The sequence below is a fragment of the Ranitomeya variabilis genome, chromosome 3, assembly GCF_051348905.1.
Source record: "Ranitomeya variabilis isolate aRanVar5 chromosome 3, aRanVar5.hap1, whole genome shotgun sequence".
Taxonomy (NCBI): Eukaryota; Metazoa; Chordata; class Amphibia; order Anura; family Dendrobatidae; genus Ranitomeya; species Ranitomeya variabilis.
In genome coordinates this window covers 182247465-182264285 of record NC_135234.1, presented here as the reverse complement: position 1 = coordinate 182264285, position 16821 = coordinate 182247465, and the positions used below count along the sequence as shown (strand labels likewise).

At 41.7% G+C, this 16821-nt stretch overlaps 1 protein-coding gene across 3 annotated transcripts in view; it reads left to right on the top strand.

Moving 5' to 3' along the window:
• RHOC (ras homolog family member C) overlaps window positions 1–15190 on the top strand; it is an 82130-nt gene extending 66940 nt beyond the window's left edge. For all 3 annotated transcript variants that reach the window (XM_077294914.1, XM_077294913.1, XM_077294915.1), the window contains 4 exons: window positions 1748–1905; window positions 3450–3570; window positions 4899–5029; window positions 13010–15190. In XM_077294914.1, the coding sequence (XP_077151029.1) occupies window positions 1750–1905; window positions 3450–3570; window positions 4899–5029; window positions 13010–13183 (582 nt within the window). In that variant the 5' untranslated portion in view covers window positions 1748–1749 and the 3' untranslated portion in view covers window positions 13184–15190. The remainder of the gene's footprint in view (window positions 1–1747; window positions 1906–3449; window positions 3571–4898; window positions 5030–13009) is intronic.
• The last annotated feature ends 1631 nt before the right edge of the window (window positions 15191–16821 follow it).

Genomic DNA, 16821 nt, shown 5'->3' with positions numbered 1-16821 from the left:
AGGAAGACAAAAACCCCATAAGGCAGATTCTAATTACTCATTATTAGGGGAAGACTCTTTCTGGACTCCACATACGGCAATCTGCTTGGTTCCCTTGAATGAGTAGCATTTCCGCTGACCTTTTATATTAATCTTACATGTGGACATAGTCGTGCCACTGGCTTACACCGAAGAGCTGCGTCAACCAGACGAAAAACAACCAAAAGTTGCAAAGATTTGTGTGCAACTCCCTGATGCGCAAAAAATTTGTGACCTTTTTAAAGCTTTTCCGACTATTTTCTGTCTTAAAATCTTTGAGCATGGCCCCATGGTGTGCAGTGCACTTATCGTAATGGAGAACTGGAACTCGGTCACTTATAGGCTATAGAAGAAAACTAATCTGCACCTGTCTCCTATGATCCTTCTTTTTAGGTTGAAGTTGTCAATGCCCACCATATCTATAGAGGTGGAAAATTTAAAACAGCGACTGACCATGTATATGGTGTTCAATCCATACATTTTTTATGGATGTTATGGAAACCTATAAACTGATTTGTGGGTGAGGGACACCACTTCTGAGGATAGGTGCAGGCACTGCATCTCAGACATTTATGGCATGTCATATGAATACCCTTTTAACCTCTTCACTACATGCGCATGTCCTGTCTCCCCCTTTTGATGTTGGCTCTGGTGCTGAGCCCACATCTTTCCCGACACGTCAGCTGTTTTGAACAGCTGACATGTGCCCGGAACTCCGCAGGTGCAATCAGGCCGGAAATGGGTCACCGATAGGTTGGTATGACAACCAGAGGTCTCCTACAGACCTCTATGGTTGTCATTGCCAGCTTGCTATGAGCGCCACCTGGTGGTAGGTGCTCATAGCAAGTCAGCAATTCTGCTACATACAGGTGATCTGATCATGGCCTGTATGTAGCAGAGCCGATCGGGTTATGGCTGTTTCTAGTCTCCAATTTCGAGTTAAAACAATACAAAAAAAAAAAAAACTGCAAAAAACCATTCTTGTATTTGGGATCGCCGGATTCAGAATCTCCTGATAAATATATATAAAAAAAATTAACTCAATTGCTAAACAGCATAACAAGATAAAGGTCAAGATGCCAGAATTACTTTTTTTGGACACCGCAACATTGCATTAAAATGCAATAATGGGCGATCAAAGGATCTTATCTACATCAAAATGGTATCAATAAAAAGTAATCTCTGCGCACACGAAATAAGCAGTCACCCAATCCGAGATCACGGAAAATGAAAGAACGTAGACATATTTGGTGAACATGGTAAAAAAAAATCCAAAAAAACGTGGAATTGCCCCTTTTTTTTTTTTTTTTGCAACTTCACGGCACTTGGAATTTTTTTTCCTGTTTGAGTACACAATGTTGTAAAACTAATGGTGTCGTTCAAAAGTACGTGTCCTGCAAAAAAAAAAAAAAAAAAAAGCCCTCACGCCCATATTGACAGAAAAATAAAAAAGTTGTGGCTCTGGGGAAAAAGGGAGCGAAAAACAAGCGCAAAAATGAAAAAGCACTCCTTCTTGAAGGGGTTAAGTATCAATAGCATGGTAGAATTCCTTTTATTTTTCAGGGCTCTTCATTTTACGCATAGTCCTCAGTCTAGTCCGTCAGTTGGAGATAAAAATGAATGGATTGAGACAACTCTACAGCTTTTTCAGTTACTATATGATTGACATGAGATTTTCCCATAATAGATGTAAACTATGAATAATTAAAATCCCTAATTCTCTCTGCAGGAATGGCAGCGATTCGGAAAAAGCTGGTAATTGTCGGAGATGGTGCGTGCGGGAAAACCTGTCTCTTAATTGTGTTCAGCAAGGATCAGTTTCCGGAGGTGTATGTGCCAACAGTCTTTGAGAACTACATTGCCGATATTGAAGTGGATGGAAAACAGGTGAGAATCCAGAAATTCTATTGCCCAATAAGGCATGTGCTCCTCCTTATACAGTCATGGGCAAAAGTGTTGGCACCCTTGACATTGTTCGAGAAAATAAAGTACTTCTCCCCGAACAGTATTGCAATTACACATTTAGTTATGCACATGTCTATTTCCTTTATATGTTGTTCCATTACGCACAAAGGAAATAAACGTGTATAACAAAATGTGTAATGTTCTGGGAGAAATACTTAATTTTCTCAAACAATTTCAAGGGTGCCAACACTTTCAGCCATGACTGTGTCTCCGTTAGCTCTGTTGTGAATAATTGTTTTCTTACAATTTTTTATTTTTTTTTTGTTATTTTTAATTTCTATTTTTCAGGGGGTGGGTGGGATCAAATACCTTTATTCAGATTTGTTCAGTCATTATGATAGTACTGGCTGACCCCATGCCCTGCTACCAATGGTAATATTTGGTGTTGCTGAACACTATAAGTAAAGGATCTTGCAGAATTTACCAACACTTTTTTCCTTTTTACTTGTGTCAAACATGTTTAATCATCAAGACGCCCCAAGTGTCTTTAGGTTTCCCAGTTTCTTGTATGTTTTATAAAAGCATTGCATACAGATAACTCCTTGATGTGGCGTGCAATTCTCCATGATGAGAATTTTTTTTAAAAAAAAGCCTGGCTGCTATTATAATACATTTTCAGGTTACCTCCTACACACATTAGGTTAAGTTTAACCAAACCTGATAATTTTAATGGGACTGACTAACCATCTAATATTTATTGCAGTCTTCTGATGGTTGGACCAAGTGGCACGCGAGGCTGTAGTCTGGGGCAGTAATAATCTCCTACTGATAAAACATTTTATATTGAAACCGCACACAGTCTTGTGACATATTGTTGAAATCAGTGTCTCAGCTCCTACTTCATGATGCCCTCAGATCACATAGCAAATACATGCTGACAGATTCCCTTTTTAAACACCTGATCCTTTTTGTCCCCTGGGAGATTATTCGCCACCAGGCGTTTGGCAGCACGGAACACCAATCTCTCCCTACTGAAAGCACAAGAATGCTTGGTCAAGCATAGGGTTCATGTGTATGGGGGAGTCTGGATGCATGGTTAACTGTCAGACGAATGAGCACAGCTATCAAAGTGGGGAGACTTGGCATCGTGCATCCAACAATTGATTTACCCTTGATTTACATGTAAACATCGCTTTCTCCTTCTGGGTGTTTTTTGGAGTATAATGGTAATATTACCCTGGATGGTCCAACAGTAATTGGCAAATGTGTAATGAATTGGTTTTAGTTCAGTCTTTGTATGTGGTTCTACTGTACACAAATCTTGGGTGAGAGTTTACATTTTAATTGCATGGCTCTTGGCCGGCTTGTTGAAATCTTCTTGGTATTTGTGCCAGTTATACAATCTGTATGCGCTAAATGCCGAGCACCTCTCAAGTTCCACTTTTCTCTTTATCTCTCCTGCTCGCGCCTAATCCTATAATCCTTCCTTTCCTTCTGTGCGAACTAATTAGGTTATTTCAATGTAGGTGGAACTGGCTCTGTGGGACACAGCGGGACAGGAGGATTACGACCGACTGCGCCCACTCTCATACCCGGATACTGATGTCATTCTGATGTGTTTCTCCATTGACAGCCCAGACAGTTTAGGTAAGAAAATCCCTATATCAGTGTAACGACAGGGAAGAGATGATCTGAGGGGAATGCAGGGCCACTTATATCATTGCATTCTAGCTATTTGGTGCAATGCACTTTTTTTTATACCTTTTTTGCCTTCTCTGAGCGATCCATTGTCATTTCCCTACTGTGCCAAAAATAAAATAAGATAGATCTTAAACTATTGTTTCTCTGTTAGTATATGTTTCCACGGTCTGGAATGGCAGCGCTTTGGACGCAGCGGACACCCGCCCTGTCCAAAGCGCTTCCGGCTTTTGTACGCACGGTGATTCCGCATGTGTTCATTGAACACAAGCGGAATCACTGCATCCTATACATAGAACGGTGCTATTTATCTTGTGGAGACTGAGCGTCTTGGCAAGATAAATAGACATGCTGCGGTCTATAAAGATGCGCTGCATGCGCATATACGCACGTCTGCTGCCTACGTCTTTTGAACGCATAGTGTAGATGGGATTTCATAAAATCCCCTCCACTATGCTGTAACATCTGGATGCTGTGGATCGGACACTGCAGCTGTATGCAGCATCCAGTCCGCAGCAAATACGACACGTGGAAACATACCCTAAAAGGAGTGCTATGGACAAAACTGATACTGTTGTGCTGCTTGCATGCATTAAAGGGATTAATGCCATCGGCTTGCTATAGCTTAAAAATAATAAAATCAATATGACTTTCTCTCCACTACACCAGAACGAGCTCTCAGCCGCTGCTCCCAGTGATTGTTTACAGGCTACAAGGGTGATGTAATGACTATAGTGCCATGTGACTGTTGCGGCCAATCACAGCAGCTTGTGTACATCGGCATTCCCGCTGAGACCATAGAGAAGCACTAACAAGTGCTGTAGTGCGGACATCTCCCCATGCAGCCTGTACAAAATCACATGGTGAGTTGGCCCTAGAGCTGGGAAGGGGTGAGTAACACTGATTTTATTAACTTCACCAAGCCGATGGGTTTAATAAATAGTGGAGCATTAAACTTGGATTCTCATGTTCCTAGAGCCCATGTCATGCATTACGACTTGAGGCCCTGTGCTAAGCATACCAGTGTGCCCCGGTCTAAAATTGGTCCTTTTTGAGTTTTAGATACTTTTTTGGATTTTGGTTCTGGGACATTTCATAGTCCGTATACGGGCATTTGTAATTCTTCTTTGACATGACACAAACTGAAAACAAGTAATGGGCCAATGTGGTTGGAGCGTATTATATTATGATGCCCCTTTTATGACATGGCATCAGTTTTACATAAATGCCTAAAAATGTTTTTATTTCTTGTTTTTCCTTTTTTTGTAAAAAAACAGAAAACATTCCAGAGAAGTGGACTCCTGAAGTGAAACATTTCTGCCCTAATGTTCCTATCATTCTTGTCGGAAACAAAAAAGATCTTAGAAATGATGAGCACACCCGGAGGGAGCTGACAAAGATGAAACAAGTAAGTATGAAACTATAAAAAAAATCAGTCTGGTTGTTTAGACAATTTATGAAGCACATCAGAGAAAAATTTAACGTAAGCCAAATGTTAACAAACAAGATCAGTGCATCTTCAGCTGAATGATTTCATAGACCCAAGGAAACGTAAAAGTTTCCTCCATACAGGGTACATTTAACATTATGGCTAAATGTTCAGTGTCAAACATGACTTTCCTTTCATTGTATACTTCAGAATTTTTTTCACTTTTTTATTTAGTTTTTTTTTTTTTATGCTGAACAAAACGTTCAGCGTAAAAAAAAAAAAAAAAAAAAGCGAATAAACTTTTAAAAAATTAGGTCACCAATTTGCACGCTGTTGTAGGGGTGTTAGAAAGTGCAGAAAATAGGAATTTTGCAGGGTAAAGATTTCTGGATAAATATTGGTGTACTAGATGGTGGCCCGATTCTAACGCATGGGGTATTCTAGAATATATGTAGTTTATTTATGAAGATTTTAGAATAATACAGTGAATACACAGAATTCCGCTGGCCGGGCGTGACCAATTAGCGAAGCGTGGTTCAAATCCCGCGCTAATTTGCGACCAGGGTGCGCCTGTCGCTGATTGTTCGCGGCCGGGCCACGCAGTCTATAGCACAGCCACGTAGTATATAGCACAGCCACGTAGTATATAGCACAGCCACGTAGTATATAGCACAGCCACGTAGTATATAGCACAGCCACGTAGTATATAGCACAGCCACGTAGTATATAGCACAGCGGGCACCATATCCTTGTTTAAAAAAAAAAAAAAAGTTATATACTCACCCTCCGACGGCCCCCAGATCCAGCACAGGCCTTTCACGCTCCGGTCCCAAGTGGCAATAACACGTAATGATGTAGGCTACATCATCTCCGGTCAATGCCGCAATGCATTCTGGGGACCGGAGCGCGAGGAGCGGGAAAGGCCTGGGCTGGATCCAGGGGCCGTTGGAGGGTGAGTATATAATGATTTTTTTTAATTTGTTTTAGGGCTCCTTTCCACTTGCGAGATAAACGTCCATGTCTCGCATGTGAAAACCACGCCACAGCTTGGTTTTCACATGTGAGACACGGACGTTTATCTCGCAAGTGGAAAGGAGCCCTTATTATTTTTAACATTATATGTTTTTACTATTGATGCTGCATAGGCAGCATCAGTAGTAAAAAGTTGGTCACACAGAGGGTTAATGGCAGCGTTAGCGGACTGCCTTACACCGCGTTATGCCGCGGTGTAAGGGTATGTGCACACGTAAGAATTTCTTGCAGAAAATTCCTGAAGAAAACCGGACATTTTCTGCAAGAAAAATGCGTTTTTACTGTGCTTTTTTTTCGCATTATATAGCGGGAAAAAAGCGCAAAATTAATGAACATGCTGCTTTTTTTTACCACGATGCGTTTTTTTTTCACGGAAAAAACCGCATCATGTGCACAAAAATTGCAGAATGCATTGTAAATGATAGGATGCATATGTATGCATTTTTTATCGCGTTTTTATAGCGAAAAAATGCGAGTATACCGCAACGTGTGCACACAGCCTGAGACAGTCCGGTTAACGCTATGTGGGCGCTGACTGGGGGTGGAGTAGGGAGGGGGCACTGACTGCAGGGGAGGAGGGAGGGGCCAATTCGCGGCCAGACTGTGCCCGTTGCTGATTGGTCGCAGCCCGTGGCCGACGCGGGATTTCCGAGACAGACAGACGGAAGTGACCCTTAGACAATTATATAGTAGATTAGAAAGAAGTATAGGAACCTGCTTCACTTTGAATAATGAAGGTGTCGGTGGGGTTTATCAGAAAGATGCTGTGGTATGCATAATAGCCATCAGCGTGACGACGGTATGTTTAATAATGGGTGGTCAGTGGAAGACAGATTTGTTAAATAATTAATAAGAGGGTTTTTAAGTCTTTCAAAGGTTTATAAACCATTGATAGATTCTTACCAAAATTTTCCATTAATCTTTAAATTAGCAGTCAATCTCAAGAGCAATGATTCTAAATTTGGATAGCTTTTAATTTAAAGGAAAGTTCCATGCTTTTGTCAGTTTGGGGAAATGGTGGAGATGTAATAATACTCTAGCCCATTAGATTACTAGGATTGAGGGAAATTAAAAATGTATAATCTAGCACTGAAATTGCAGCACCAAGAAGGAAAAGTCATGGAATAATGGAAATTACTGTACCAATAGACATGTTTGATATGCCCATAATGAAAAAAAACAAACAAAATTTTAGTACTGAATAAATCGAGTAGTTTTTCAGTATAAATACTTACACACTTTGGCATGCATTGAATGAGGTTATTAATGGTTGTCTGAGCAAATTCCTGCTTGGCTGAATGCCCTACGAAACACAAATCAAGATCTGCTGCTTGCAGCTTCCTTTCCATCTGTAGAACAAGGATTTCCCAGATGTGGTCGATGAGCGACCAGTCCAGAGATGCTGCAGGCCATGGTAGCACACTTCTGCCGCTCATATTGGCACGAGTAAAATGCAACCAAGCATTGTGTAGAAAAATGGCATTGTGTTGAAAAACTGGTCCTGGGACACTTTGAAGAAATGTCTGTACCACTGGTTCCGTGACCAAATTAATGTAATGCTGAGTTGTTACAATTTCAATATTTAGAGGTCGTTTGGGTTTTTTTCTTAGTCTTTTTTAAAGCGTTTATAGAAAGACTATAAAGATTTGTAAATCTTTAAGCACAGGTAAGTGGTGACTGCATAGACTATTTTTTTTACAGTTGGTAAGTTTACCATTAGTGTGCACTGGGTCATTTCATTTAGTATATATTTCAGGAGATTTCCCCACTATTTATTAATGGTGGGGAATAATTTTGATTTTCCCCACCATATTCTGTAAAAAAAAAAAAAAAAAAAAAAATATATATATATATATATATTTATGCTTGTAAAGCTATGTCCCCATGTTGAAAATCTGCTGTTTCTCCAGCTGTTATGGTGTAAACTGTTTATTGGCTGGTAACTTCTCGTACTGGTTCTGCTGGTGCTCCCCAATATATTCCCTCTTGGCACATGATTGCTGCTGGTAATGGCTCATTATGTTACAGGGTTTTGCTACCCATGATGGGATATCTTACCCCCTTATTTGATAGCAGAACAGTTAGGGAAAGGAGAGTCCTAGAGACCTTCCAATTATGCAGGGGCCTAGGAACAACCAGGACATAAACATTTCTCTCCTAGTTCCATGTAGTACCTATATTCTTTGCCTGTGTAGTAGGTTTGCCCGTGGCCATGGGTGTATTTCAGCCTCTGCTCCAGATCCCCCGAATTGACTTGCCAACCTATGAACACAGGTTTATCTAACAGCCATCTTTTTACTTTAACAGTATTTGTCACCTGTATTTAAGGGAATTGTCCACTACTTTAATATTGATGACCTATCGTCGAGATGGGTCATCCATATCAGACGTCTGGCATCTCCACCAATCAGCTGCTCCCAGAGGTGGTCGGATGTGATCACTTGTGGCGCTGGAAAGCTTATTCAGCTGTATAATGGCCGCAGTTGGGTATTAAAGATCCACTCCCATTCATTTTTAAATGAAAAGGCCGCAGTACCTGGCCACAGCTGACTGAGCTGTGCAGATCCGCAAGTGATCACATCCAGACGCCATTGGCAATCGGAACAGCTGATCAGTGGGTGTGCTGGGTGTTGTGTACGTCGTGTACCAGGATGTGTTCCTCGGCATACAGAGAAGTCACGGGTGAAAAAAAAAAAAAAAAAAAAAAACTCCCACACCAGTTCACTCACCGTAAATATTTTACTTAGTTATGTGACTCTACCAGAAAATAGAAAACATTCAAAACATTATACAGACCTTCAGTCAGGATGCTAAGTCTCTTGTGTTGTACAGCTTGGCGTCCAAATAATTTGTGCTTACTATAATTTGTATAAATCTACCTACTGGCGTGCTGGTCTAAATCGGCCGGCTGTTATCCGCTAACACCCTTGTAACTGGGAACCATTAGGAGTGTAAGGCCATGTTCACACTTTGCGGGTTTTACCGCGGACCCGCAGCATTTCTGTATGCTCACATCTGCGTATTACAAGTAGTTGAGACTCTCAGCCAGAAAAGTTGGTGTCATGTGTTTTTTTTTTTTTTTTTGTTTTTGTTTGTTTGTTTTTCTTCTCACATGCATCTTATCAGCTTTTACACTCAGTAAGGCTACTTTCACACTAGCGTCGGGCCCGGCCCGTCGCAGTGCGTCAGGCCGAGGTTACCGACGCTAGCGTTCTCTGCGCCGCACAACGGGGGCAGCAGATGCATTTTTCCAGCGCATCCGCTGCCCCATTGTGAGGTGCGGGGAGGTGGGGGCGGAGTTCCGGCCGCGCATGCGCGGTCGGAAAAAGCGGATCGTCGGCAGCAAAAAACGTTACATGTTCCGTTTTTTTGCAGCCGACGGTCTGCCATAACACGGCGCAACCGTCGCACGACGGTTGCGACGTGTCAATGCGTTGCAAATGCGTCGCTAATGTTAGTCAATGGGAAAAAAACGCATCCTGCAAGCACTTTTGCAGGATGCGTTTTTTTTGCCAAAACGACGCATTGCGACGTATTGAAAAAAACGCTAGTGTGAAAGTAGCCTAATTCTGCCATTTCAGACTAGTTTTCAAGCTAAAAAAGCAATCTTATAAACAGAAATATGTCAGTGAGGATGTATAATTACTGCAGTGTGTGTTTTACGATACATGTATTTAGGTATTAAAGACTTCATGGGGAAAAAAAAAAATGGTTGGGGTCCCCCTAATTTTTAATCAGCTTAGGAAAGCTGACAGCTGGGAGCTAATGTTTATAGCCTGGGAAGGGGGTAATAAAGTTCTCACACAGTGAGCAGTGATGTCGGTGAGGTGACGGGGTTCATCCGCTATGAACTCCGGTGACCTTTCTCACGTCAGCACTACACACTGCAGGAGTGTAATCGCGCTCCTGTCTCAATGTGTTCTGGCTGGTTTGTTTAGCGATTGCATCATACCATCACTCAACAAACCAACTAGATTAAGCAGAGCTGGAGTTATTCATGGGGCAAATGGATTCTTGATGAACAGGTGAAGAATATGCTGGTTTATTATTTTTTTAATTTGCACTAATAATGGGTAAAAGAGGGTGGGGACTGTTTAATTGAAAGAATGACCCAGACTCCTTTATTTTAAATTGACTTTCTGGCTCTGTATTTTCTACAATATGACTAACTATATGGGGTTAGTAATGGGGGCATCTTATAGATGCCTCTCCATTAGTAACCCCTGGGCTTGATATCATCTGACAATACAAACCTGACATCAACCCCAACCTGATTGCCCCACTTGCCACCTCACCAGGGCAAGTGGGAAGAGCAAGGCTAAGCCATCCATGATATGGATGCCCCATTTCTGTGGTGGCTGAGAGCTGATGTTCTTAGTCTGGGAAGGGGCCAGTATCCCTGGCCTCTTCCTAGCCTATTAATATCAGCCCGCAGCTGTATGCCTAGCCTTTGCTTGTTATTAATTATAGGGGGGCCCCACGTCAGTTTATTTTTGAGGTCCCCCATTCTAATAACCAGTTAAGGCTAAGTAGACAGCTGTGAGCTGATATTTATTGCCTAGAAAGCTCCATGTTTATAGCCTGGGGGTTATGAACATTAGGTCCCAGCGGTCACCTTTCCCTCAGCTCATTATTAAAAATTAGAGGGACCCCACACCATTTTTTTTTTTTTTTTTTTGTTCTAATGTATTCTGTCAGTTCACGCTGTGAATTTACTGTACTTGGCTGATGAAATGTCAGGTTTCCTATGAGATGGTTGCGTAAAAATTGCATGGCACACAGCTTGATTTTTTTTTTTTTTTTCTCACCCATTAACTCATTGGTGAGTCTCTGCCATGCCGTAGCATGCTGTAAATTTTTCCTCACCCCAATGCCACATGTTGTAAAACTCAGATGTCCACTGCCTCATTGACTGACATCATAGCAAGTCCAATGCGAGTTTTTTTTCACATTGTACTCAGAGTTTAAACGCCAATGAGAGCGCACACTAAAGTACGGGCTTGCCTGCAGTACAGCACAACAGTTTGCAATCTTACAATGAATTACCTTCACTCCCTCTCCCGTCCCAATGAGACTTCAATAAACTCACAGGAATAGTCTGTCCTCAACTACACCGAGAATAGCATACCAATTAACCAACTATTCTGACTATTTAGCCGGAAACTAAGTCTAGCAAAGTTGAGCAAATATCCCTTGCTATAATGTTTCTCAAACTCTCTTGAAACAAAAAAGTTAGTGTTTGGTCTGAAGTCCGTTACATGCCATGTCAGCACCTAGACATGAATTAGAATTCTTAACTATGGAACAAATCGGAAACGTTGCGGCAAGTAGGGAAGTTTCGGACGCTGATCTTGGCAATAACCGTGAAACAGTCAATATGCCTATCTAACTACAGGACCTATCTCGGTCTTGAGTATTTTGGCGACAGAATGTTGTGAGGTGTGTGTGTGTGCATAGTGGACCTTGGTTTTCTCAGTGCTGGGGTCTGCTCCAGACAAAAAAAAAATCGGTGCGTACAGACAGATGTAGGGTTCCTCCAGCAGGTGAACAGTACTGCTGAAAACTGTTACTTGACTCCTCAGCGACTTCCAACATCTCACACTAGGTCCCGGCCTTTTCTGTCTCTGCAGCATTTCTGACAGAAATCTTCTCCCATCTAGACAGAATCTGGTCACGGATACGATCAGCACGACTCTCTCATCTTGGTGGGATGCTTTCACAAGCGGATGTTGCAGGATTCCTCATTGGCATGTCCTCCCTCTGTCCTTAACTGACAACTGTATCCAAGATTGCTGCACTTCCACTTCCTGTGATCCACATCCTCCCCCGCTTAGATCTTCACCCCTGTACCAAGCAGGGCATTGATACATCAAAACTTCAGTTTGTCATCACTGGGATCACTTTTAATATGGGACTGATCAGTGCATATCAAAATTGATTTTATTTTCTAAACTCTTGGGTGTTTTACACAGAATACATATCTATTATATTCTTTCAGTTCTACTTGGCGAACGGCCCCTGGTGGCTGAATAACTACATTACTTCAGATGATTACTTATTTACAACCGACACAGTATGATACTGATGCGGACACCGGTATACACGTTTATAGCACACTGGTGAGCCAACACACATCTCGCAGTTGCACCCCAACCGACCTGATATTAATTACTTCTCCTTAGGATTGTTCATCAACATAAAAGTAATGGACATCTGCTTTAAGAAAGGTCATGCAAGTTGGTTTTCCACGTGCTTGATTTTCTCCATGGAGGTCTCTGGGGGTAACGTAGTGTCAGGCCAGGGTAAGGAGACTCAAATGCCATGCAGTGATCCTCTAAGAAAATATGCAAATTTTCTTTAGCGAAGCGCACTTAAACTCCAGTGACACCTATTGGGGGTAGCAAACCTAAAATTGAATATTAACCCTTTAACAAACCTTACCCCTTGGCTTGGGATATATCAATGCAGATGTGTTTCTTTGCACTGAGGAAAGGCAAACAGGATAAAAGCTAACGCAGACACGCTTTTCAGGCTTAGTCATGTCCATGGCTCGTTAATGGATCATTACTCATTTCCAGGTGGTGCGCTCGATAGGTGGCACTAGAGTTCAAGTCCTCTTCCTCTCTATAGAGGCTGTTCTAAGTTCCCACAGGGAAAGATTTACCAGCAAAGGTTTTTAGTAGCTGATCACCCTCTTAATTATAAATGCCACAATTGTGTTGTGTATGAGCTGCTTAGTGTTTTTTTGTTTGTTTTTTTCTCTCTATACGGAGTGGTGACGTTTATATCCGGATTTTTGCTTGGGCATTGCTTAAGATAAATGTAGATGCTCAAAAGCTTGATACGAGATGCGTTCAGTACATGTAAGATGATATATATATGTTTATATTCACACAATAAATTCATTAATTTGCTTGTGTGCCACAGGAGCCTGTGAAACCTGAAGACGGAAGAGAAATGGCCAATAGAATTAACGCCTTTGGTTATCTGGAATGTTCTGCTAAGACCAAGGATGGAGTCCGGGAAGTGTTTGAAATGGCAACACGGGCAGCTCTGCAGGTCCGAAAACACAGGAAGAAGCAGCGTTGCTCCATCCTATAAGTAACGTCTTAGAACCTTTTTGGAAAGAAGATTAGAAGAACAAAGAGAGTAGCTTCTTTTGCTGCTGCACCACCTGCTATACAATACCAGAGACTTCAGTAGCAAAGAGCTATATGCACCATTTGTACTGTACATGTATGTATCCTTGGTTTTGTTTCATTTTTCTCCACATAAACGTCTATCTAGAGTTAGGCACAAGTGAAACTGTGGAAAAAATCAGCAGGAAGTCTCGAATGTATATGCAGTGCCTCCTTCTCTACCCATACAATCTATACACCTAAACAATCCTGTTTGTAAGTAAAGAGCACACGTGGGATTCTGGGAGTTACTTGTTTGTTTTTTGTGCCATATTGTGTTTTTGGAATTTTTTTAACTTATTCTACTTTCTGAATTTCCCCTTCCAAATGGCTTACCAGACTTAACAGCAAGGAATCAACACTGGAAATGAGCGTTTGAGCTTGAGGGGGTTAGCTGTACTTGCATAGCACAATATGATCAATAGCAAGTTGCTCTATCCCGTTACCCAAGTCATGGTTTACACTATTTTATTTTCATTTCCTCCCAGCTGAGACTCGTGCAGTTGTCACCCAATTATTTCTTCCCTACTTTTATCCTTCCTATCTTCTTCTTTGCAGTCCTCCAGCCCTTAGCTCTAATGTGCCCATTTTTTTCCTGACACACAAAATGGCCTTACAAACCCTACAGACAATGTTAGTTTTGTATATTGTTAGTAAACTTCTTGTGCTAATAAAAGTCCAGACTTTAACAAGAAGCGATTGTTACGTTCTAACATGCCCACATAGCAATCTTGTGACATGTGCAAGTGGTCCAAGACCAACTGGGGCCTCAAAGACCAGAAACGGGACCGGAAATTGAATGTGGACATGGAGCTCGTTCATCTTTCCCATTTTTGTTTTTTTTTCAGTTCTGCAACCACAACAATCTTGTAGGTCTGTTCTTATTTTTGTGCTTATTCCTGTGCCCCAATCTTTTGCTCATTCTAACTTAACATGTGTGCCAACTTTGCACAGTCTCTGTGGACCCTCCTGTCATGTAGTAGCATATACTCTTTACGCGTTCAGTAAACCAATAAGGCTGGGGATACACGGCCTCTTTGGGTGTGACGAGATCGCTATATTTGGCTTCTACATAACAGCGCAATACAAGTGAATGGGGTTGCAGTGCAACCCTGAGGTACCACGACAAGCAAGTCTCAAGGTCCTACTGCATGGGACATTTTGTGACCTGCCATGGTCGCAGTACCCTCGGGATCGAGCCCATTTATTTGTATTGCACTGTGATGGAGCAGCGACAGCTAGTAAACTTTGGCCGTTTGACATGTCTCGGATAAAGTCACCATGTAGTCCTAGCCCAAAAACTCTTTTTTTTGTGTGTTACTGAGAACTTGGCACAATACCACTGCACAAGGGTATTTTATTTGTATTTAATAAGAGTATGTGAATAATGGGGATTTGTATGGTGAAATGGACAAGCCCCATAGTCCTTGTAATAAGGCACAATTGGAACCATATACTTCATGGTTAATCTACCAGCGGATAATTTTCCACAGTATTGGAGGGGATTTTTTTTCTTTCAAGCAGTGTATTATATTCTAATGTGTACTCCCTACTCCAATCCTTCCCCTACACTATTGCTAAATAATGCACATTCTATACACCAGCATTTTTGATAAATGTTATTACCAATTTGCAGAACCCACCGGTCTACTGTGCTTTGTCTACTGAAAAATTTTTTTTTTGTACATCCTTTGTAAAGCAAAAATCAGATCAGCTTTATTTTCTCTCATGACCTTCAGCTTGTGTTAAACATTTCTGCTTTTTAAAATTCCTTTATAAAAATAAAGTTAGTGTACAATTATAAGCTTTTTTCTTTGTCTGTCTGTTTTTGTATTCTGTTCTCTGCCTGACTGCCTGTAAACATTGGAATTTGACACACGTGACTTTTCGAATGTAAAAAAGAACAATAAACACATTTACAATGAGAAAATACATGTCAACTGGTATTTTGATTTGATTGTTTGCTCTTGGATGGGAAGGGAGAAGGACTGTTTTATTATTTTTCTTTATTTAGGTGGTAAAACAAGTTTATCATCCAAGTGTTCTTTAAGCCCTTAGTGACCGAGTGAATTTTGTACTTTATGACCAGGCCAATTTTTACAATGCTCACCACTGTCCCTTTATGAGATTATAGCGCTGGAACGTTTCAATGGATCACACTGATTCTGAGCGTGTTTTTTCGTGACATATTGTACTTCTTGTTAAAGGTAAAATTTCTTCGATATGACTTGAGTTTTATTTATGAAAAAAACAAATCTGGCAAAAATGTTTAAAATTTTGCAATGTCAAAATTTTAATTTTTGTGCCCTTAACCCCTTTCTGCCAGCTGACGGAATAGTACGTCAGCTGGCAGATCCCCTGCTTTGAGGTGGGCTCCGGCGGTGAGCCCACCTCAAAGCCGCGACATGTCAGCTGTTTTGTACAGTTAACATGTGCGCGCAATGAGCGCGAGTGGAATCGCGATCCGCCCACGCCCATTAACTAGTTAAATGCCGCCGTCAAGCGCTGACAGCAGCATTTAACTAGCGCTCCCAGTAGCGCGGCCGGAAGTGCTCGCACCGCTGACCCCCGTCACATGATCGGGGGTCATCGGTGCATTGCCATAACAACCAGAGGTCTCATTGAAACCTCTATGGTTGTTGATGGCCGATTGCTTTGAGCGCCACCCTGTGGTCGGCGTTCAAAGTACACCTGCATTTCTGCTACATAGAGGTGATCTGTACTTCACCTCTATGTAGCAGAGGCGATCGAGTTGTGCATGCTTCTAGCCTCCTATGGAGGCTATTGAAGCATGCCAAAATTTAAAAAAAGTGTTTAAAAATATAAAAAAAATATTTAAAAGTTCAAATCACCCCCCTTTCGCCCCAATCAAAATAAAACAATAAAAAAAAAAAATCAAACATACACATATTTGGTATCGCCGAGTTCAGAATCGCCCGATCTATCAATAAAAACAAAGGATTAACCTGATCGCTAAATGACGTAGCGAGAAAAAAAATCAAACGCCAAAATTACGTTTTTTTGGTCGCCGCGACATTGCATTAAAATGCTATAACGGGCGATCAAAAGAATGTATCTACACCAAAATAGTATCATTAAAAACGCCAGCATGGCGCGCAAAAAATAACCCCAGATCACAAAAATTGGAGACGCTACGGGTATCGGAAAATCGCGCAAATTTTATTTTATTATTTTATTTATTATTTATAATAAGTTATGGCTCTGGGAAGGAGGGGAGTGAAAAATGAAAACGGAAAAAGCTCCGGGGGTGAAGGGGTTAACCCCTTTCTGACTTCGGACGGGAAAGTACGTCCGAGGTCAGAACCCCCGCTTTGATGTGGTCTCCGACGGTGAGCCCGCATCAAAGCCGGGACATGTCAGCTGTTTTGAACAGCTGACATGTGCCCGCAATAGCGACGGGTGGAATTGCGATCCACTCGCCGCTATTAACTAGTTAAATGCTGCTGTCAAATGCTGACAGCGGCATTTAACCGGCGCTTCCGGCCATCGGGCCGGAAATGAGCGCATCGCTGACCCCCGTCACATGATCGGGGGTCAGCG